Below are 21,689 nucleotides of genomic sequence, written 5' to 3'. Positions count from 1 at the left end.
TGCGCGTCGCCCGCGGCTCCGCGGGTGGAAGAGGAGGAGGAGGAGGCGGGGGGGCTGCGGGGCGGCATTCGGCGACCGCTGCCCCGGCGTGACAGGGGCGGCGGCTCGGTGCGTCGGCCCCGGCTGGCCGCGATCGCGGCGGAGGCGCCGGAGCGGGTCCTGTCACATGATGCGGTTCCTGGAAAGTTCCTGGAAAGCAGCCTTTGTATGTAACCATCCCGGGAGGGGGGAGCGGCGGGGGCAGGATGCCCTCGCCTCGCAATCAAAGGCGAGCAGACCGCCCGCGCCGGGGAGAGGGGGGGAGTGGAGGGTGTTGTTTCCCCAGAAGCACCATCCTTCTCCGGCAGCCTCTGTCCGCCCCAGCACAGCCTCGACGCTTCTCCCTGGGACGCGGGTGTTGTGTGTCTCCGGGCCCTTCAGCGCCGCCGGGAGCCAGAACAACCTGACCGCCCCATCTCCAGGCGGCGGCAGCGGCGGCCCCAGCCCAGTCCCACCGAGCCCGGGTGAGTCCGGTTGTCCCCCTCCCACCCGATGACCTGCCGCGCTTCGAGAGCCGGGATCCGGCCGCCCCGCTCCCGAGGCGGCGCTGCCGACCGGCGGTATAAAGCTTCCCCACAGCCGGCGCCAGGCTGCTCCGGCGCTGCTGTCCCGGCCGGGGGATGCCCGTCTGCAGCCCGCCGCCACCGCCTTGCAAGCCTTCCGTGCCCACTGAACTACAGCGGGCGGAGGCGCTTCGCAGCCAGGCTCTCCCGGAGCTTCCCTTTCACAAGAGGTTGCGCCCGGACACCGCCGGCAGGACTGCTCCCACCTGTGCCGGGCGGCCCCGCAGCCGCTCCGGTGACAGGCGCACCTGCGCCCAATCCCCGAGGCGGCGCAGGGGAGGAAGAGGGTGGGCTTTGCCGGGGGGTTGCCGCGTGTGTGTCCGCATATGTTGCGATAGAAACCAGGGAACGCAGCCTATCAGTTGTCACTAAAGTTTAATTTGGAGAAGTTTCTGAGCTCCGCCACGGAACTTGTTACGGGAGGAACCACCTCGGCATAACGCCTCACCTGGCGGCTGCTGCGCAGCCGGAGGCTGAGACTACCCGGTTCGCAAGCACCGGTGCCTGGCTGCCCCGGGCCTCCCTCCACCCCGGCCAAGCCGGTTAGGCTCCCCCTCGCTGGTACTGTACGGCTTTGTATCGCTTCTGTCGTGACGGTGGTCGCAGAAGAGGAGAGGCTCTTTTTGTCCCTCCCGTTTGCTTCAGCCGAGCGGAAAGTTCCCCCCCCCCAATATCAGCATTTAATGGAGCGGGAAAAGCACATTTCCTGCCCGCGCTAATTATATCGCACCCTCCACCGCGCTGCCCCTTCTCGTTCCCAAGCGGCCGGGGAGCCCCAGGGAGTGTGCGCTGTCCGCGCACCCGCCCCGCAGCTCCTCGGACACGAAGCTGCGCGGGAGGAACTCTCCCACCCCGGGGAGCTCAGCCCAGGCCGGGCACCCATTCCTGGAGGTACGACTTTAGGGTATGATGTTACTGAAAAACTCTACCGCACCGTTCCTACGCACCGCGCCGTGCAACGGGGGCAGCGCCGGGGCTGGGACCTGACTCGCTCCGTTGGTTACTCCTCCTCACTCATACCTTTACGTGCTCGGCTCTCCCCCACGACCTCCTCCCTCCCCGGCGCTGCGGCCGGGCTCGCCTGCCCCGGCGGAGGGAGCGGCGCATCAGCAGGTTTGCCCTTGCAATAAAGCGAGACCACCTTCGCGGGCCGCCTCCTCCTCCTCGTGCCCGGCGGAGGGGAGCCGAGGACAGGCTGGGCGGCGGAGGGAGGAGATGTCCCTCCCCCGCTCAGCCGGGAGGTGATCTCTCGCCTCGCGTTCCTCCTCTGGATGCTGGGAAGTTCCGAAGCGGGATCGCCACAAACACACGGGCTGCGTCGGGAGCGCCTCTCGCGGGGCTCGCCGCTAACCACGCTCTCTCTCCGCTTGCAGGCGGCGCCCGGGCCAGGGGCCGGAACGATGCACCCGGCGCGGTGCTGAACCCTGCGGGGGCGGAGAAGCGGAGCCCTCGCCTGCCGGCAGCCCCCGACCTGCGTGCGCGCGGGGCCGCGCCCGCCGCTGCCGCCGCCGCCCATGACCCTGCGCTCCGCCGAGTCCCTGGAGAGCGCGGAGAGCTCTCGGGAGCGCTGGGGGCACCGCGGGACGGCGGCGCCCGTTGCCGAGGAGTCCCGTGAGGCGGCGCAGCTGGCCGCGGCTATGGAGGAGCTGCGGCGGGCAGGTAAGCACGGGCGGCTGGGAAGGGGAAGGCGCCCGGGGCGGCGGCGCGGTGCCGGGGGAGGCGGCGCGGCGGAGAGCCCCGCCGGGCCGAGAGCGGGGAAGTGGGCGGCGGGGCGACTCTTGGCTGTCGCCGCCCGGCGCTGCGGGGACGCGCTCCCGCGGCGGAGAGGGGCGGCGGCGGCTCCGACCTTCCGCGGACTGCGGCGGCGGCCGAAGCGAAAGCTCCGGCAGCGCCGCGCCCCGGCGGCAGCCCGAGATCGGCGGCTGAGCGGGGACCGGGCGCTGCCGCCGGCCGGGGCGGTCGCAGTGTCGCATCCCCGCGGCTCCGCGTACCTGCACTCCGCTCCCCGGCGTGGCGGCGGCTCTCCCGGCTCCGCAGGACGCGAGGCTTGGCTGCGGGCGGCAGGAAGGGTTTTTGTGTTCATCGCTGCCGCGCCAGAACCGCAGCCACCCCGCCGGAGCTGTGTTCTTACTCCTGTCTTCTTCCTATCGCTACACAAAGCTCATTTGAACAGCAGCCTGCCCGGAGTTGCCGGGCTCTCTGCGAGCTGCCAGACTGTGCCGTGCGGACCCAGCGGGGAGCCGCGGGACGCGTCCCTGCCACTGCGAGGCGGCTCTGGGGTCTGTCTCGCAGGACGCTGCGGGGAAAGTTTGTGCGCGTGTATGCATAGATGTGAAAATAAAGAGTGACCTGGACGGCTCTGTCAAAACGAGACGCATTGTAAAGCAAATGGATGTAAATAGCAAATAAAAATTTACTATTCCTGAAGGACTTTAGCTTTCCAACAACAAAGGAAACGGGGGACTACAAGTCTATCTGCTAAAGAGCAGCTTTTTGAACAAACAGGAATAAACAAATCCCTTCTTTCTCTCATTTTTTAACAGGATGGTACTGGGGCAGCATGACTGTTGCTGAAGCCAAAGAGAGATTACAGGATGCCCCTGAAGGAACCTTTTTGGTTAGGGATAGTTCACATTCAGAGTATCTACTGACTATTTCAGTCAAAACATCAGCGGGACCAACCAATCTACGTATAGAATATCAAGATGGCAAGTTTAGACTGGACTCTATCACTTGTGTCAGATCTAGACTTAAACAGTTCAACAGCGTTGTGCATTTGATTGAGTACTATGTTCTTATGTGCAAAGACAGAACTGAAACACCTTCAAATGGAACAGTTCATCTTTACTTGAACAAACCCCTCTATACGTCTGCTCCAACTCTGCAACACCGCTGCAGAATAGCTATAAACAAGAGTACAAATCAGATCTGGGAGCTGCCATTACCAACAAGACTAAAAGAGTACTTGAAAGAGTATCAATACCAGGTATAAATATATTTTCTAAATGCCTCTAACATACGTAACTTTTGAATGCAATTCTTAAAATCAGCCAAAGAACGGAGTAACCAGTTGTAAAACTGCACATGGAATTCACTATCAAAACAGTGGCAATTCTGGGAAAAAGGGTTTTATTTCAAAAGCCACAAAGGGAGACTTTATGTAGGGTAATCCCAACTTGCATCCCTAGGAGTTTGACAAGGTGGCATGCTATTCTTGCAAGGAGAGGGAAGTCAGGAGTCTGTCCACATTGTGTTGCTTTGTCAATGGCATAAAATGCTGCACTAACTACCAAATGCTTACTGAAGCAGTGAGACCGAGAGACTGCAGAAGTGGTCAGAGATGTGTGAGAGTTCACAAGTATCTCAGTTATCTGATTCCAAGATTAATTTGGTGCTGGTGTTCATATAATCCTTAAAGCTTAACTAGATCACACTGTGAAAATCTTGCTGAAGTTATGCAACTAGTCAAATCCAGTCAGAAACGTGATCATGTATTAAGTTTTTATTGAGCTATTCTCCTGCTTTTTTGCAAGCAAAGGAGTACTGTAAGTAATCAGTTTAAAACATTGTTTTTCAAAGTTCTGTAAAAGCTGACCTTAAGAAGAAATGCCACATCTTTCACAGGAACCCAGTATGTTGCTGATTATACCAGATTGGTATCCCAGAATCCTTAACATGTTAACATCTTCACAATGGTGTTATATCCATATTACTATTAAGCCTCTTTTGGTTGAGGCTTTAGGACTGTAAGCTGCAGATTTGCAGTTGCTCAGTTACAATGTCAAAACATGGATATCAGCAGTTACAGCTGTCTTTCTACAGTGTAGAATGTTTTCTTCAGCTTTTTTCCCAAAATATGGGGAAATAGGATTTTGATTTTTTTTTGAGGGGGTTGGGTTTTTTCTTTATTTTTTTTAAACTTCTGATTCACCATTGTAGCTATCAGACCATTACTCAATAAAATTAATCAAATTGCTCAACATTCTCCAAATCTTTGTATGTATGGATTTGCTACTATTCAGGAAACAGTGCTCTTATGAATCTATATAATTTGCCAGCTAATATTCAGATATACGCACATGTATCAGTGAGGATGAATACTCCTGCTTTGCCTTTGTAGTGTTGCTCAGAGGTACAGCTGGATTACGTTCAGATTAGTAGCTTAGAGACTGCCTGCTGAATTCCTGTAGTTAGGTATTAGCATAGGATCTTGCTTTTTCTGTTACAGCAGTCTTCCAAACAGGAAGAGGGGACTAGGACCCTCAGTACCCATTCTTCAGATTAAATGTGAAGTATTTAATAGAAGACATATTCAGGATGAGAATAGTAGGAGAGCAGTAAAGAGAGACATAGATTCATCCTCAGTCAACAAATTCACAGTTTTAGCTCTTTCCCTGGCTTATTTGTTAATTAAAGACCTATGCTTGGACAAGGAGGATTGTCAAGACTTGCTGTAATCTAGCTCTGCCCAGGCTGAAATAGAAACAACATAAAATAATCTTCTTGTTTTCCTTGTGACTTAACTGCTCTGTTGTACTGTCAAGATGTTCTGTCTCTTCTCATAAACTTTGGGGCACTGACCAGCTTATTTGTTGCATCTAAGTTCCCAGTATTATACTCAATTTTTTCAGTGACATGCTGGCAGAAATAAGTAGCAGAGCCATTAAAAAAACCAAGATACCAAGAACCTGAGGCAGAGGGGATGGTTCCTTGGTGTGACAAATACTTCATATTTTCTTGTTCTCTCTGTGGAAAAGATGGCTTTTCTCCTCCATGGATTAAATTTTCTCTCCTCATTTTTAATGCAAGCTTTAGTATAGAAATGGGAGGAGTTTTCTCCCAAAAAACAAAACAAAACATTTCATTATGTAAAATTTTCTCCATGTCCTGCCAAAATGTAGTTGGAAATTTTTCATGTTACATGGTGACCACCCTTTCGTTCCCATCCCAGAAGACCTCTTGTATTCCAGGTATGTGTCAATCACACATTTCTGGTCATCAGTCTTCGTGGGATCTGCCACCCTGATGCTGAGGAGCTTTTCCTGTGAGCAGAGCCTGCGAAAGAACCATATGCCTGGGAACACACTTCATTCTATTGAATCTGTTTTCTTACAGTTCTTGTCTAGTTCTGCCTTGCAGTGATAGAGCTGCTATATGGCATAACTTCTGTCACAGTTAGAAACACTCTAATCTGCTGCTATGTTAACCTTCTGCTACCATGCATTTTCAGCCAAGGTGATATGCTTGGGGTCTCAATGATAAACACATTGTACAAAGGTCCTTTAAAATAACCCTTCCCTGGATAGGCCCTGGCCTGAGGATCTAAAATCATGGATACCAATGCTGGAGCAGGCAGACTGAGAAGATAAAAGCTTCAGGGTTCAATGAGACTGCTGTATTGCAAGTATAAGAAATGATTTATGGATTGTTGTTGGCAGTCTGCTGTAAGCAGTCATAGGCCACATGTACCCCATGGCAGAACCAAGCTCAGCAATGACCTGGGGCAGATGCAGGGAAGCTCAGGTGTTTTTGATAGTAGTTCTCTGAAGCACAAGGGCAAGTGGTAGGCTGAGGACGAGGAGTACTAGTAAAGTGAAAGGTGGTGATCCTTATAAATTATCAAGATTAGTTACTGTGATGTGGAGTCAAGTCAACATGGAGCATACTGACTTAAACTTCGTGTCATTTGTATTAGTTCCTGTGAGGAAAAGTAGGGTCTGTAGCTATGGTATGCTTGAAGCAGTGAACAATATTTTAAACAGACTGGAGGGGGAACTAGTCCTCTTTGTATGAAAGCACAGTTCTTGTCCTCATTAGGATGCCAGTCCTGGGGGTGATGCATTGCACTAGTAAAACTAAACTACACTGTCGCTTGCTGAAAGCTTGGTTTCTTTCTAATGCAGCACAGAGGAATGACTTGTTCTAGTACAAAAGATCCAAGGATAGCACATGATTAGATTACAGTGGTGCAAAGGTCTTGCATGTAGACTTCGTGATCAAGTTGTTGAAACATTTAAAAAAAGTTCCAGTGCCCTTTCCTTTTCCTTTCTTTTCCCTTTTCCTTTCCCTTCTCCCTTCTTTTCCCTTTTCCTTTTTTCCCTTTTCCCTTCTTTTCCCTTCTTTTCCCCTTCCCCTTTCCCTTTCCCTTCCCCTTTCTCCCTCCCCCTCTCTCCTTCTTTCTTTTCTTTCTCTCTCTCTTTTCTTTCTTTCTCTCTTTTCTTTCTCCTTCTTTTCCTTTCTCTCTCTCTCTCTTTCTTTTTCTTTCTCTTTCATGGCTTGTTTGCAGCTGCAGCTTTTAAATTGCTGGTCCTTGAGATTCCAAAATTACTTCTAACTGATCTATATCATCTTGAATTGCTAGTACAGAGTGTTCAGTGAAGCCAGTTTCACATGTTCAATGCCCATGAGTCAGACAAAAATCATGATAAGGACTTTAATCCTTTTTCCACCCCATGTGCTGGTTGGGCTTTTTGTTTTTGAGTCTTGACATTTCAGATTTTCCAACTTATACCTGGAATGTTAGTTGCTGAAAACCTCTTTATTTTAATTAAAGGAAAACTAAGAATCCTACAATCCCAAAAGGTGATGTTTACAAAAAACCCCAAACAACTAAACCAAACATAATTGCAAGATGAATGATGAAAATAGAATTGGTGACAGTATTTTGTTTAGCACTAAGTCTGGCAGAAGTGCGAACTGTGGCAGCATTCAAGTTGTATGGGTATTTTCCTGCTGGTAGTATTATCACCAGAGACAGAAAATGGTTCGAGTGCAGGATGAATGGGTAGAGTGGGAATGTAACCAAGCAGCTGCACCCAGTGCACTAGAAGTAATTTTTTAAATCTGATCTTGTCTGTATTGTCCTAATTATATTTTGTGTAACCACAATCTAGATAAACAATATAAAATTATTAGCAAGAAGGAAAAATTGTTCATTAGAATATGGGGACCGAGGGGTTTTTAATATCTTAAAACAATGAGGAACTTTTCAGTAGGAATGATGGAGCTTTATAATGAGACTCTTACTAAAGTCTCATCACCTTGAGAAAACAGAATCTACATATGATAGAGTTCGGTAGTTGCATGAATTACTATACCTTAGCCAACTTCTGAGTCTTAGTTCCTGCAGGTAAATTGCCTTGTTAAAGATTGTAAAGAAGTTTATTTACTTACATGTTCTATTCAAGAGGTTTTTCTTGTATTCCTGACAACAATCCTATGGATTTTTCCTTTGACTATAAGCTTAGGCTCTAGCAGAAAGTAAGTCGAGTGATGTCAGGTCTTTGCTCTCCTTAACACAAAACACATGATGGAAATGGGAAGAGATATCTCTAGACATGGCTGTCATGTCTAAGAGTCATTTAAAATAAAGTAAAATAAAATTTCTGCTGACTTTGCTGTCATTAAAATAAAACTAAATATCATATTTACTGCTAGAGGAAACAGTGGCTTGAGGGATTCTAAAAATAGTATTGCTAATTCTCAATAATCATAAGAAACTTTGTTGAAAGGATAAGTTTTATTTAAAAAAAACTATAGAAATAAAAAAAAAACCTTTTAGTATATAAACCAAAAAAACTTCCAAATAGAATAACTAGAAATTAGTTGAAAGGTCTGAGTGGGTTAGTTCTGTATGCACAACGGCAGTGAGGATGACAAGCTACTTTGGTATCTCATCCTAGTTCCTGAAAACCACTTCTTTGTTAGTGTTGAATTCAGCAGGTCTCAGTATTTTGCTAAGCCTTTAGCATGACCGAAAATGCCTGGAAACAACATTCCACTGACACATAACTTCAGTCACCGTGGGCTGAGCTCGCTTTACAACAACATGGTGATTTGCCACAGTGGTGCTGGAATTGGCTAATTTCTACAGTGGGCTGAATATCAGCCAAAGGAACTGGGAGGCAGAGTTGGTGCTGCCTGAGGCCATGAAAGGTATCAAGTGCTGACCGTCACTGGTCCTTATCTGCTGTCTTAGACAGAGGGCAGACTACAAGCTAGGTGAAATACTGCTGCCAGGAAACAGATGAGAAAATATTCAGCTTGCTACGGAGGGAAATATTTGTCTGGCTTTCGTGTCTGAGAAGGGACTGAAGGGAAAGAACATGGAAAAGCCTGCAGCTCCTGTGAGAGGCAGCACTTCTCACAAGGTGTCTCAAATAACTAACCATCAGGATGAGCACGGTACTGTTATTAGCAGAGATTAAAGGTCCAGGGGCATAAGTTGTATCAGTACAGTTTGAATCCTCATTTGAACAAAGTCTGGCTAGATAACTGAATTTCAGGGGAAAAAAAACCTACCTTATATCAAAATCAGTCTCTCCTGGTGCCAGGGTTACCAAACCAGAGAAGTGATTAACTGTTTAGTAATCAGGTTATCTACAGAGCTTTGAGGCCAGTGCCTCTGAGAAAGTCTACAGAAATTTAAAAACATATCACCATAATTATGGTGTTTAATCTGCCTGAAAAATTGTGAATTTTATTCTACTTAGATCCTGTTTTGAAAAGGGATTGCATCTATGTTATATTTTGTTTTCCTCCAGAGCTGAAGCCATTAACTTTCCAGGAACTGAAATACCAAAATAATACCACTCCTTTCTATGGTATTAAGGAGGAATATAATGCCAGAGCAAAAGCTATTTATGTTAGCGTAAGGGGTGGTGGGGCACTGAACAGGCTCCCCAGAGAAGTGGTCACAGCACCAAGCCTGACAGAGTTCAAGAAGTGCTTGGATGATTCTCTCAGGCACATGGTGTGACTCTTGGGGATGGTCCTGTGCAGGGTTAAGAGTTGCACTCCATGATCCTTATGGGTCCCTTCCAGTTCAGCATATTCTGTGATTCCATGAAGGTATTTAGTAGGAAAAACTTCAAGCAGACACTATCAGCAAAAGTTAGTGCTGAGTGCTGCAAAGAACAAAATACATTTAACATCCCCACCACCACCAATTCAGTGGTCCTGTCTTGTCCTTCACTGGCAGGCAGGGTTTGTATAAGTAAATCCTTTTGATTCTAGTAAAATTATTCTGAAATTGATGTTTCATAGTTGAGCTTTGCAATTTGGTGTGCTGTTGGTTAACAAATAGTTAATGCAGAGGTACGTTAAATGTGGGGACATATTCAAATCTTCATGCAAATTCTTCTTTTGAGGTTATTTGGATCAGGCTTGATAATAGGAGTTATAAAAAAGATAGCTTTAAGTCTGGTAGTTGAAAGCTGGAAATCTCTTTTCAAAATGCTTTATTACAGCTAAACTGTATCCCTTCAGGTTACAACCCTGAAATAGGATCTGTTCAGCTGAGTTGCTGTACCCTTACTCTGTTTGACTCAAGGGGAATCTCCAAATTTGAGAGATTGCTCCAGACACAGATTACACATCATACATTTGCTTTTTTTTACCCAGTATGCTGTTTGACACATACGGAGTGTGGAATAAGTTGTGGATTGACTGTGATTGTTCAAGGGATTTTATTTGGTTCATTTTGTTTAGGACAGCAATATTAAACAAGACTGAGCTGCAATTTTCCATCTGTAAAACAGGCGGTGGACTCAACATTTTGTACTTTATCAGTATAGTGTGAAAAGTGGCTTATATTTCAACTAACATCAATAGGAACTTAAGCTGTAATGATGGCAACATCTTTCACTGGCTGCTTTGCTTGGAAGAGAGAAGGAAGTAAGTTAGGAAAGTGAGATCCTTGTCTAGCTAGATCGCAGTGCAGGTGGCATCACAGCTCCTTCGTGAGCTGAAGTGCTTCAGATGTGTGTTGTCTGCAAAATGAACTGGCTGTGAGAAGACAACTGTTTTCTGTAAATTCCTCTGTTTCTTTTAACCCTCCTGATGGAGGATGCAGTGCCTACTGCAGGCTGCTTCACTAGCTTGCATGCAGGCAGGTTTCATTTTAAAAGGGAACAAAATAGAGTAAGTGAATTTTTACTCAAAGTGTATTTTTTGTTTGAAAACAGGATTTATGGGAAAAGTATAAGCAGTGGCACATCTCTTGCTGTAAAAAATTTCCATAAATCATTACTAGCTCCTGGAAAGTTTAACCTTAGAGTAAGAAACTTGAGAAATACAGGTTTGTATAAGGGTTTGCCTAGTTCATATCCTGGGAAAGAAACAGAAGATTATAAAATGCAATAGTTATTCTCCCCCTAAATAAAACCTGCCTACCAATCTTTTATGTAAAATGCTAGAGAATGTTTTTATATGCTGTAATTTGCAAACAAATTAAGTTGGGTTTGTGAAAAGGTTTCAGACTTGAATCATAAATTCATTTCAGCCATTTGTCAATGTTTGATTTTTCAGGATAATTAGTGAATATTCTTTGTTTTCACATTATTAAAATGGTGCTTTACATTTAAAAAATAATCTCATAAGTCTGGAATAAATAGTAAATAATAAGAGGCTTGCAATATTTCATCTGTCTCTTCAAAGCATCTTTAAATTAAAACCAGAACTACATCAATTCATATATTTAAAGGAAATGGACTAAAAATTCTGAAAAATACTGAGTCATGTTTTACAAATATTAATTGCAAGTTTTTTATTACAATTCATTGGAGATATTTTTTTTCTGGAATGTATGCAAAAGTTTTGCATTTGATGCCTGTTTCTTTTCTATAACTATTCCTCATTTAACTTTTTGCTACAGATTATTTGTATCAAAGCAAACAGCATTAAGAATTCATTGCAGTACTGCTTATAAACACTTATTTTTATTATTGAAACAAATGTACATGTATAGACACTCCAGGGTCACTTTAAACCTCATGGTTTAAGATGTTTTAAAACTTTCTCTGCTATATTTTACCTGCATGCTGGACATGCCTTTTAATAAAATAATACTTTTAAGAAAGTTCATGATGTGTCACCTATATTTTATATCAATTCCTCTGTGAACTGCATTTAATTTAAAGCCTCTATTGCTTAAATGAATGGAAGTTACCAAGTATCAGAATAATTAAGCCGCAGCCCAGGGGCCGGTCTCTTTCAGTGCTGCGCTTCAGTCTTGCTTTATCATCTTTTCTTAGGAGTGATAAGGAATCATTTTTGGAGTAGTAAATGCTACCTGAAGAGTGACACCCTCTCCCAACTCACAACCTAATGCCCTCAAACCCTGCTGGCACCCAGCACAGCATCCCTAAAATTCAGTCTACAGTTTGGGCAAACTTTCCATACCAAAACCTTCCCTTCTGGCATCAGCCTGTTTTTCAGTGACTGGCACAGGATGTTGCATTACAGAGGCCCACACTTGTGAAGGAGAGTGCAATGGGGACCACGGTGAGGAAGAGAAGAGGGAGGAAGTGAAGGGATTATTGTCTGGGACAGCAGTGGACAGCAATGGCTTGCGAGACCCTCACCTGGTCTTCAGACGACCAAGTTTGGCCCACTCTGACATACATTTTAATACTGTTTTTGAGATACATCACATAAAGAAGTGTTTTCTGTGCTCTTCTTTCTAAAAATGACAGGCAGGCATACAATAAGTTTCTTTCTTCCCATCTTAATTTCTGAGGTTTTGTAGTGATTTAACCAATTAGATGTGTTTTTAATAAACAAATCTAGAGGCTCATATTTTTTCTTTTGTCCTTAAAATTGGTATGCTGTCCTACAGACAATTGAAAACAGCATAATCCTAATAGATTAAATCTGCTTGTGCTAGTTTTAACAACACATTTAGGGTCTTGTTATCAGCAGAAACAAACTAGTCTGTAAAAAACAAAGAAAATACATACAGTCTTGGATACAACCTGACTAATTAGCACAAAGCTTTTTTTTCTGTTTAATCTCATACATGTATAGAGTTTCTAAAAAGATTTGGGACTTTTAAGTGAGCTTTAAAAAAGCATATAACAAATGGAAAAATCTGGCATTATGACCTGGAACACCTCACATGTAAAGAGAATAACACTGTCAGAAGAGATACTGCTTAGCTTGGTTCCCACAAATTTGGACTTGTGAACCTGAATTCAGCAGTCCTTAAAAGTGTGGTGATCGTCCTTAAAAGATGACGACCACTGGTGACTCCTCAGTCTGCAGAACCAGACAGAACAAGTTTTTAAGTCTAAAAGTCAGATGATACTGATGTGCAGGATTAACTGTGGTCCACTGATCTGCAAAGTCTAGGAAATACTTTCTTAATCTACATGATTAGCACTGAGATTTGAGTAGTTAGTGGGATATTGAACTGACACCAAACTGGCTGAAATATATAAAAAAATGTGTATTTAAAAATATATATATATTTGTCCTTAAAACTAGAATAGAACCAAATCATCTTTCTGAAGTCTTGTTGAACTTGGACCAGAACAGAACTGGAAGAACTTTAGTGATGGCTCAACCCAAATGGAACTGAAATAAAGAGATAAAAGTCTTCTTTCCTTGGAGTTTAAATACTACCTGCAGACATTCTTATCCTTTAGCTGTACTATATAGTCAACAACTGGGCTACAATGCTAAAGATGAACCCAAAACACTAGGAGCACATTTACAGTTCCTGCTAAGTAAATTTCCAGCAGTAATTAGTTATCCGTGGAAGAAAAAGGAACCACCATATTTTCCCTTTAATCAGGCCTGGACCTCTTGCTGTCCTCTTCCTTCCTAGGTTTATCTGTTTCCTTTCATTGCTTTCCTTTTTCATATATCTGTTCAGACTGCAGGCAAAGGTATGACTAAATGCTGACTGTATAACTGCTACCCTCAAGTGGAATCTGGAGCTGCTCTGTGCATATCCATGTTTTGTTAACTCTCTAAGACATTCTTGAACAGTATAAAATAAATAAACCTAATTGCCTCATCTGGCAAAAAGATATAGTAAATGTAAGTGATGTAACTGCTTCTCCTAATTTCTATTTTAAAATGCAGGCACATTATCTGCAATTAAATGCAGCTGTCAAGATTGCAATGATGTGATTCTGTGAAGTCTCTAGGTCCGGTCACTCCAATTCCAGATATAATACAGTTCCTTAGATCATGAGTTTGGGGGGGGGGGACGGGGAGGGGGGGAAGCAAAGCTGACAATCAGAAGGACAAGCCAAGAAAGGAAACTTTTGGTAGCTGTGTAACTTCTGGTTGCTGAGCTGAGGAACAATCATATAGATGGTTTATGGTGTTCTCTGCTCCCTGGTGCTGATCTGTGCTGTTCACAGATGAATTTTCTCACAACTAGTATCAAACTATCTATGACAAGAAATCCCAGTTGTACTTTGGCCACAATAGCAGCATACTTCTTGTTTAAGTTACCTAAGATGACACTTGTGTGGTTTCCACTGTTGTCAAGGTCACACTAAATACATTAATGCACTGCTCTGAAACAACCCATAGGTGTACTCAGTTTTTTATGTCTGTGTATTCCTAGAACACTAACATGTGTGCCTGAGACAAAAAAACATTTACCTTGGTTTACTATTAATATTGGAATAAAATATTATTTATCAATTATTCACATGCAATTTAACCTCCCGTATCCAAATTATTTCCTGCAAATAATCGTAAACACAAGCATTATGTCAATCAAACCAAAACACTGCTTTAAAATTGCCAATAAAGTAGCATCTCTGCAGAAGCTGGCCACATAATAAATGTATATATATTTTTAAACATTTCTTAAAACCAGCATACCAACTTGGCTTCTAAGACTGATCTACATTCTGTGTCCACATAAATTCTCAACTCTGCTGTCAGCCCTAGGAAAATCAAAGGAATGATTTAAGTTTCCTGAGTGCAACTATGTATCTTTATGTAAAATCTTGTAGGTAAATACCATGTAAAGCGTATGCAGTATGTGAGCTCTACCAGTAACACCTTCGGTTACATTTTTCCATGGCACAGTATCTAGGAAAGGTATGTAAAGGTTTCGCTAACTTCCAAATACCCTTAAACCTTTCAAATACCCTTAAATCTGTATGATTAGTCTAAACTGAGTGTACAAAAAAGATTCACATGGTGACAACGTTTCTAGCAGCAGCTGCAGCCACCACCTTTCCTGCTTTTCCAGAGGGTAGGCATTAGCATGCTGTGCAGACCACTGCCAGCTCGCTGTGATCGCCAGCAGCTTCAAGGTAGTGCGTTCCAGCAGTGCAGAATATTTTCTTGTTCCTTCTTTTTTTTTGTTTTTCTTTCATTGCTATTGCGGTCCCAATATGAAAGACAAAGGACTGACACTGCTCAATCCTGTGTAACACCTGACACCTACCTACATGAAGATGTAAAAAAGTTCTTCCGTAAGTGAAAGTGACACCACCTCATTTTTATAGCTCTATGAAGCCTAGTCTTCTCTCTTCTGCCATATTTTGTTCCAAATATTAGTATAAAATGATGTGAATTCAATGATATTGTATTCACTAACAGATTAATCAAACGTCGATATGCATAGCACTGTCATAGGCACAGGCTGGCTCTTACTTTACTAAACGGTTTTCATCTATTAAAGTTTCGCCTTTTTTAGGCTCTTCAGATGAAAGCAGTGAAGGTAAATACGTATAGTATTCGATATAATACTGCTCTGTGCTGGACAGGACGATACAGCACCGGGATGAAGTTCGGCTTAGCACACACTTGCAAACAGGAACGAGTATTCCTCGAATGTAATGGGATCAGCTGTTTCTAATGCCATTAAAACGCCAATTTCGTAATTTCTAATTCAATTTTAGATCCAACCCCTCCACTCCCTAAACACCCCCACCACCGAGACGCGGAGAGCGCAGCAGCTCTTCCGAGCTCCTGCGAAGGGACTCCTTCGCGGCGGGGCAGCGGCGGGGCCCGGCAGCACCCCCGGGCAGTGGCAGAGCCCGGCCGGCACCCCCAGGAAGGCACTCCCGGGCAGTGGCAGAGCCCGGCCGGCACCCCCAGGAAGGCACTCCCGGGCAGTGGCGGAGCCCGGCCGGCACCCCCGCTCAGGAGGCGCTCCCCGGCCCGGCCCAGCGCGGTGCTCGCAGCTACCATGGCGGTGAGGCCGTCCCTCCTCGGCCGGCCCGCAGCGGGGCGGCGGCGGCGGCTTCCGGTGGAGCCTCTTGCCTTGCACAAAGACGGTGCTCCCCGCGCAGGCTCGGCGGCCGCCGCGGCGCCCCGGGCAGTTCCGCGCTGCGCCCGTGTAAGTAGCGGCAGGGTCGGGGCGGGGGGCGCTCCCCACGCGGGGCTCGCTCGCTGGGGCGCTGCCGGCGGGGCTGCCCGGCCCGGCCCAGCCCGGCCCGGGTGCTCCCGCCCGCAGCCCCGGGCGCCGCGGAGGGGAGAGCGGCAGAGCAGTACCCCCAGCGCCGCGGGGCCGCGGCAGGGGCCGGGCTTCCGCGGGGCGGGCCGGACCGGGGCCGCCTCCGCCGCCGCTGTCGGCCCCGTGGGGAAGGCCGGGGTTGCTGCCGACGGGGCGCGGGGTCGGCAGGTGGTCCCGCTGTTGCAGGCGAAGCAGCGGCCAGACCTCGGCTGCAGGGAGGAAGTTAAAAACTTTATGGGGGAGAGATTTTGAACCCCTGGGCTGTGAGTAGGCAGAGTCACTCACGGGTTATGCAGGGGGGAGCTTATCCTTAGCTAAGCAGGCGTGTGGGAACGCACTTAAGAGTCGTAAGCAGCCCAGTGCCCTCGGTGTTCCGGAAAACGCCAAAGGTTTTCTAGCCGAGGAGTAAGTGAATGTGCCTTTTAAGATCAGAAGGGGACTTTATGAAAAGTTTTATCCCTATTCGTAGACAGACTCTGTAAGATCCCAGAAAGTGGTGTGGCGATGAAGTAGGGATTGTGCTGATTCAGCGGGACATAGAGTATATTTCTTAAAATTTGTCTTTACGATGGAAAAGATCCACTTTCAGAAGTACGTGGGAAAGGTTTGAGCCATGCCATCTTTCGGGTAAATGGGCATCTCATCTTTTTCGCTTTCCCTGGAATTACTAGACAAAATTTAGTTCAGAGTCTACTTTGGATCCCTAGATGTAGACTGTGATTGAAATGAATTTAAATTAATTCTGTGTTGCACTAAACTCTGTCCCAACACGTTAAACACACACAGAGAAATACTTAATCTTTAAAAAGACTTGAGAAAGCATTACTCCCCATCCTGAAAGTTTATCAGGTCTTTAAAACTTCACTTGTCTACAGACAGCAAGACAGAAGCCTTTTTCAGCCCTTCAGATTCATGGCTCAACAGGCATTTTTCAGCAGCCATAGGTGCAAACTGGGATGGTTTGTAAGAGCTTTGTTTTTGAAAAGAATTGGCTGCTTTGGTCGTGGAGAAAAGGAACTCTCCAAATGCAGTGACTGGAGGACTCAACGTTCCTCATCCAGCACATGGGCAAGGAGGCTCCTGGACGGGTCTCTCAGTGGCCCATACAGAATGTGAAGTACAAGAGTTTTGTAGCATCTGAAACAGTTTTCTGCCTGGGTTGAGGTAACACCCTCAGAGCTGCTGCTCGATGCCTGCCTTGAACTCTGCGAGTGCTTTGTGAGCTCGGGAGTGTTGTAGAAGGGAGAAGTGATGGGATTTACTGCCTGAATTTTGCTTTAGTCCAGAGATTGTTTCCCAGTAGTGTAAAGGTACTATATGTTGGAGACCAAGATCTTCAGCTTCACCTCTCCAAAATTAGCATCCTAACATCAAGTGGGATGTTAGGGAAATCCAGTTCTTTCTTGCTTGCTCTTTTTCCAGCTGCTTGCTTGCGCTATTGTCTGTGTCCATGATGGAGTTTGATGTTTGAGCTATGCTTAGCAAACCAGCATATGTTAAGGGCATGGGATAGCTGTTGTTTCATTCCCATGTGATCCCTAGATACAAGGTAAGCACCTTGAAATTCACTTCAGTATATGAAAAATGCACTTAGTAAACCAGGAAAATCCTCCAGGAAGGTGCCCAGCAGCAGTGCTTTTAGCACTCAGTGGAAGCATTTTCGAAAAGTAACTTTATCAGAGGATGCTGCAGACAGAGTTTTCCAAGTCTGTCTCATGGTCCTTGCATTCTGTCTGAGGTGCCATTTACATGTCGATATGTTCTGTTGGTTGCCTGCCCTAGATTTTAATGACCAGATCAACTAAACCAACTTTGATGGGGCCTTGGGTCAGTAGGCACCTCTGATGATAAAAAGACTAGCAGATTTCATAGATAAGCTTTGAAAATTCCTATCTCTCCTTATATCCTCAAGCTGAATGAAGTAGAGTTTCTGCGGGGTCTAGCTGCTCAAACAGCAGCTTCTAGTTTAATTATTAGAAACCTCCTGCTAATGACACTCAACACCTACTGCACTTTTTTATCTTCATTATTTAGTAATGAGAAAGTATTTCATTGTACTGTCCTGTCAGTTTCCTTTTCAAGTACCATTCATGGTCCTAGGGATATGTTTGTCATTAAAGAATAGACTACACATCTTCATTCGCTTCATAGGTCTGGCATGGACTCCTGTCATGATCTTGGTCTCTCTGGACCTTGACTCTTCTTCTGCAAAGTGGCTATAAAAAGCATCTTCTTCAGCTTTTATCTCATCAGAGTGTTAGTCAAGTAAAATGGAAGCTGGCAAAGGTCATCTGATTGCTTACTGTGAACACATTAGAAGGGAGGGAGAGGAGCTACTTAAGCTAAATAACAGTTTCAGCAGAACAAATGCCTATAAATAGAAGGTGGATAAATTTGAGATAGAAATTCGAAGAAAGTTTCTCATTATCAGATCAGTTGAATTCCAGAGCAATCTTCCAGGATGATTCAGGGGGGAGAACAACCTGGGAAGGTATGTTTTTATCCCTCCTAAAGTTAAAATGCATTGTGTAGGCCAAAGCTGCCTGCTGATTCTGGCCCTGCTGCTGCTGCCTGGCTGTGGTGTATGTACCAGTTCTGCTAATGCTTTTGTAATTGTGTCAGTGGTCAGTTGTGACATCTCTTTAATTTTCGGAGTTACAGTCTCTTAAGGACTGTCAAATGCTCTAGCTGCCTTTAGTATGGACCTTAACCTAAGTTAGTGAGCAGGATTATTTGGCATGGGTTTCACTCCAGCAAAGGACTGGTCTTCACAATGCCAAAGATTCTATTCCTGTCTAATATTTCCCAGAAATGGCTTCATTTTACCTTGTGAGATGGTGAAATCTGAGCAGAAAGAAGATGATGTGGATCATTACTAGTTTTTCCAGGGTGGTGATTCCGAGTTCGTAATTCTTTCTAAAGGTTGGCAGGTGTCAAACATCACTTCTGGATGTTAAAGGTTGAAGTATTTTAATCTTTACCCATTTCCCTACTCCTTTTTTCACAATTCAGGTTACCAGATGGATGCCAGAGACAAGCAGCTTTTACGCTCCCTGCGCGTGGAGCTCTGCACAGAGGTGCTGGTGGATGGACTTGTTATTCAGTATCTCTACCAAGAAGGAATTCTTACAGACAGTCATGTTCAAGAAATAAAAGCCCAAACCACCAGTCAGAGGAAAACCATGATGCTCCTTGATATTCTCCCCACCAGAGGACCCAAAGCTTTTGAAGTGTTTTTGGATTCCTTACAGGAGTTCCCATGGGTTAAAGACAAGCTGAGAATGAAGCGTAAGGAAATGATGGTACAAGATCCTGCAGGTAAGTTGTTGTTGCTGGTATTTTGAAGCTTGTTCTCAAGCCATAATTTTAAAAGTATTGAATGTACCAGTAGTTTCAAGTTATGCATGATACCAAGAAAAGGGAACAGCCTGAATTTCCTGGAAGCCAGTCAAACACCAGGAAGTACTGCAAAGTTTGGGGCGTGAGCAGGGCTGAGCTTTAGAAGACAAGGAGGCAGGAGGAGTGACTGCCTTGGGAGAGGATGGGATATAAGAGGACCCAAAATCCATTACCTCAGAGGGAGCGGACTATAAAAATATAGTTTTGACTAGCTGCAGGACAGTCTCTTTACCATCCACACCTGATTATTGTTTGGTTTATGTATGTTTACAGTGGTTTGTTTCTGGATCATTTGTATTGACAGAGTTTTGTTTTACTTTTATTATGATTTCACTGTAATTTTTATTTAGTATCATGTGTTAACTTAGATTTATTTAGTTTATTATGTTTATGGGAGTGAAAATATCTAGGATCATTGCTTTCAAAATTACTAGCCATTGCTTATTTTTAAAAGAATATCAAATCTAACTGATTTAGTGGGTGTTATGTAATCTTATTTAGTAAAATCTCTGGCATTTAAATGTACTTCTGAAACTAGTTTTATGGACCTGATGTTTGTTCAGAAGTGATTTCTTTACCAATCCATGCATGCAATTAGCTGAGCTGTTTTGAAGTCAAGAGAACTGCTTAAAATGCACATTTCTTGTCCCAGATTCTGGCAGCATGCACTGGCTGCTAATCTCATGTTACCAGTGAGACAGTGAAATAGTCCTCAATTGGGAACATCCTTTTCGAGCAATCTGATTAATCTTTCTTCAAGCCTCCATCCCCTGCTCTACCCCCTCTTGAGTTTGGTCATACATATTTTGATGCACATGACCTGTGATTTTTCCAGAGTCATTGTGCTTTGTTGAGACTGAAAGCCTGTGAAGAGGGGTAACTAAGACCTGCTGACCAGCATGCGCACTTGCATCTCAGCTACACGTTCAAGATCATTTTGTCAAGATCTGGTGGGCAAATTCGAGATTATCTTACTTTGGGATGTCTTTAATGGAATATTGTGACAGCCTGTCTTTCTGTTGGTCATTGTGGAGGTTGCTGTGCGTGTGCTTGGAAATGAGTAAATTTTCAAAAATTGGGAAGTAAGTGTCCTATGCTGCATCACAATGCAAACCAAGGCATTGAGTGTGTTGGAAAAGGTCTTCCTTACTTACAACAAATCCTGTCATATTAATATTCTTTATTTGCATTAAAAAACAGCCTCTTCCTTTGATAATTGCTGCTTAAGCTGTTGAATAGTCCTTACAGGTCCAGAAACACACAGTCAATGAAGTGCAGTTGGGGACGGTGTAGTATGTTACTGGGAAAATTGTTACCGATTTTTGGGGTTTTGATTGTTTTGTGAATTGCTTGTTCCTGTCCTCGATCACTTGTCACTAAGGTGCTGGATTTATGCCTGTCAGGTTCTCCAGGTTTCGAGTGGGTTTAGTCTACTTGATAATTCTATTGCTAAATTTTGTGTGTAATTTAGAAAAGACTTCCAGATTAGATCAAAGGTTGCTGTTACTTTTATTGTGGCAATACAGAGTGTAAGAAGAGGATAAGAGGCAGATAGCCAAGTTTGTTGTAATATTTAGGCATGTTCTTTAGAAACCAAAGAAAGAACACCATCTGTGCCCTAATAAATGCTGAGTGTGCCCTGGAAAGAATTGGAGACTATGGTGGCATCATCAGTGCTGATTACATGCAAGAAAATGTGGTTTGGGATAAAAGCTTTGCTTTGCGTTCTAACAACAAACTTGGAAGTTTTTGTCTTGGCAGAGTACATGAGCATATGCTTAGCCTTAAGCATGGAAAAAGCCATTGGCTCTAATAAAACTATAAGCATATTTAAAATGAAATTTGTTCTCTAGTGCCATGCTAGATAACTTAACTTCTGCCTTATTGAAAACTGTTCTTATAAATGATTGTTTGTCAATGGCAATTATTTTAAAGAACCTGTTTCTGGTGAAAAAGCCTACTACATACACAATACCTTTTTTCTAGACCCTAAAACTTTTAAAATTGAAGTTGATTTTATGGTCCCAGTTTTTTAATTCTTTTTTTTCCCCTTTGAATCATATGTACTGTGGAAATTGAATGCTTGCTGTTCACTTGTTTGTGCTTAATTAAAATTCTGTTAACTCAAGCAAAATATCCTCACTTTTTACAGACCCTTTGCAGGACTAAGGCCTGATAGCAAGGTGATTCTTGAAGGAGGGTTTTATTTTCGTCTCTTCCTTCACAATGGCTACATGGAGGGTTTTTCAAGTCAGTAACTAAGTGGACTATTAGGTTACGTCTATCTGAACCTAAAACCGGCCTGTGCATAGTGATTTTTCTATGTAGGCCTTTGGGTTATTTTGTATTCTATTTGATGAGATCAGGCTTCCCATTCTTGCTTCAGCTGAGAAGTATATTTTGTTGGTTCCTAGTTAAAAAACCCCACAACTATAATTATTTAGAAACTTTAATTTATTTGCTTCTCCTAGTAAAAA

General features: G+C 44.5%; 1 protein-coding gene across 8 annotated transcripts in view; it reads left to right on the top strand.

Moving 5' to 3' along the window:
• Positions 1 to 517: 517 nt before the first annotated feature.
• The window catches only part of CRADD (CASP2 and RIPK1 domain containing adaptor with death domain), a 92,167-nt gene continuing 70,995 nt past the window's right edge, over positions 518 to 21,689 (top strand). Inside the window, exons 1-3 of one of the 8 annotated variants that reach the window (XM_071552084.1) lie at positions 518 to 889; positions 1,976 to 2,261; positions 3,146 to 3,233. In XM_071552084.1, the coding sequence (XP_071408185.1) occupies positions 532 to 889; positions 1,976 to 2,217 (600 nt within the window). In that variant the 5' untranslated portion in view covers positions 518 to 531 and the 3' untranslated portion in view covers positions 2,218 to 2,261; positions 3,146 to 3,233. Of the gene's footprint in view, positions 890 to 1,501; positions 2,262 to 3,145; positions 4,585 to 15,559; positions 15,697 to 15,930; positions 16,077 to 16,126; positions 16,219 to 16,960; positions 16,978 to 18,287; positions 18,305 to 18,825; positions 19,132 to 21,689 lie in introns of those variants that run through there. The other 7 variants (XM_071552090.1, XM_071552091.1, XM_071552085.1 and 4 more) reach the window with 7 other exon arrangements.

Source organism: Pithys albifrons, chromosome 3, assembly GCF_047495875.1.
Source record: "Pithys albifrons albifrons isolate INPA30051 chromosome 3, PitAlb_v1, whole genome shotgun sequence".
Taxonomy (NCBI): Eukaryota; Metazoa; Chordata; class Aves; order Passeriformes; family Thamnophilidae; genus Pithys; species Pithys albifrons.
Note: the sequence above shows the minus strand (reverse complement) of the source record. Positions and strands in the feature narration are given on the sequence as shown.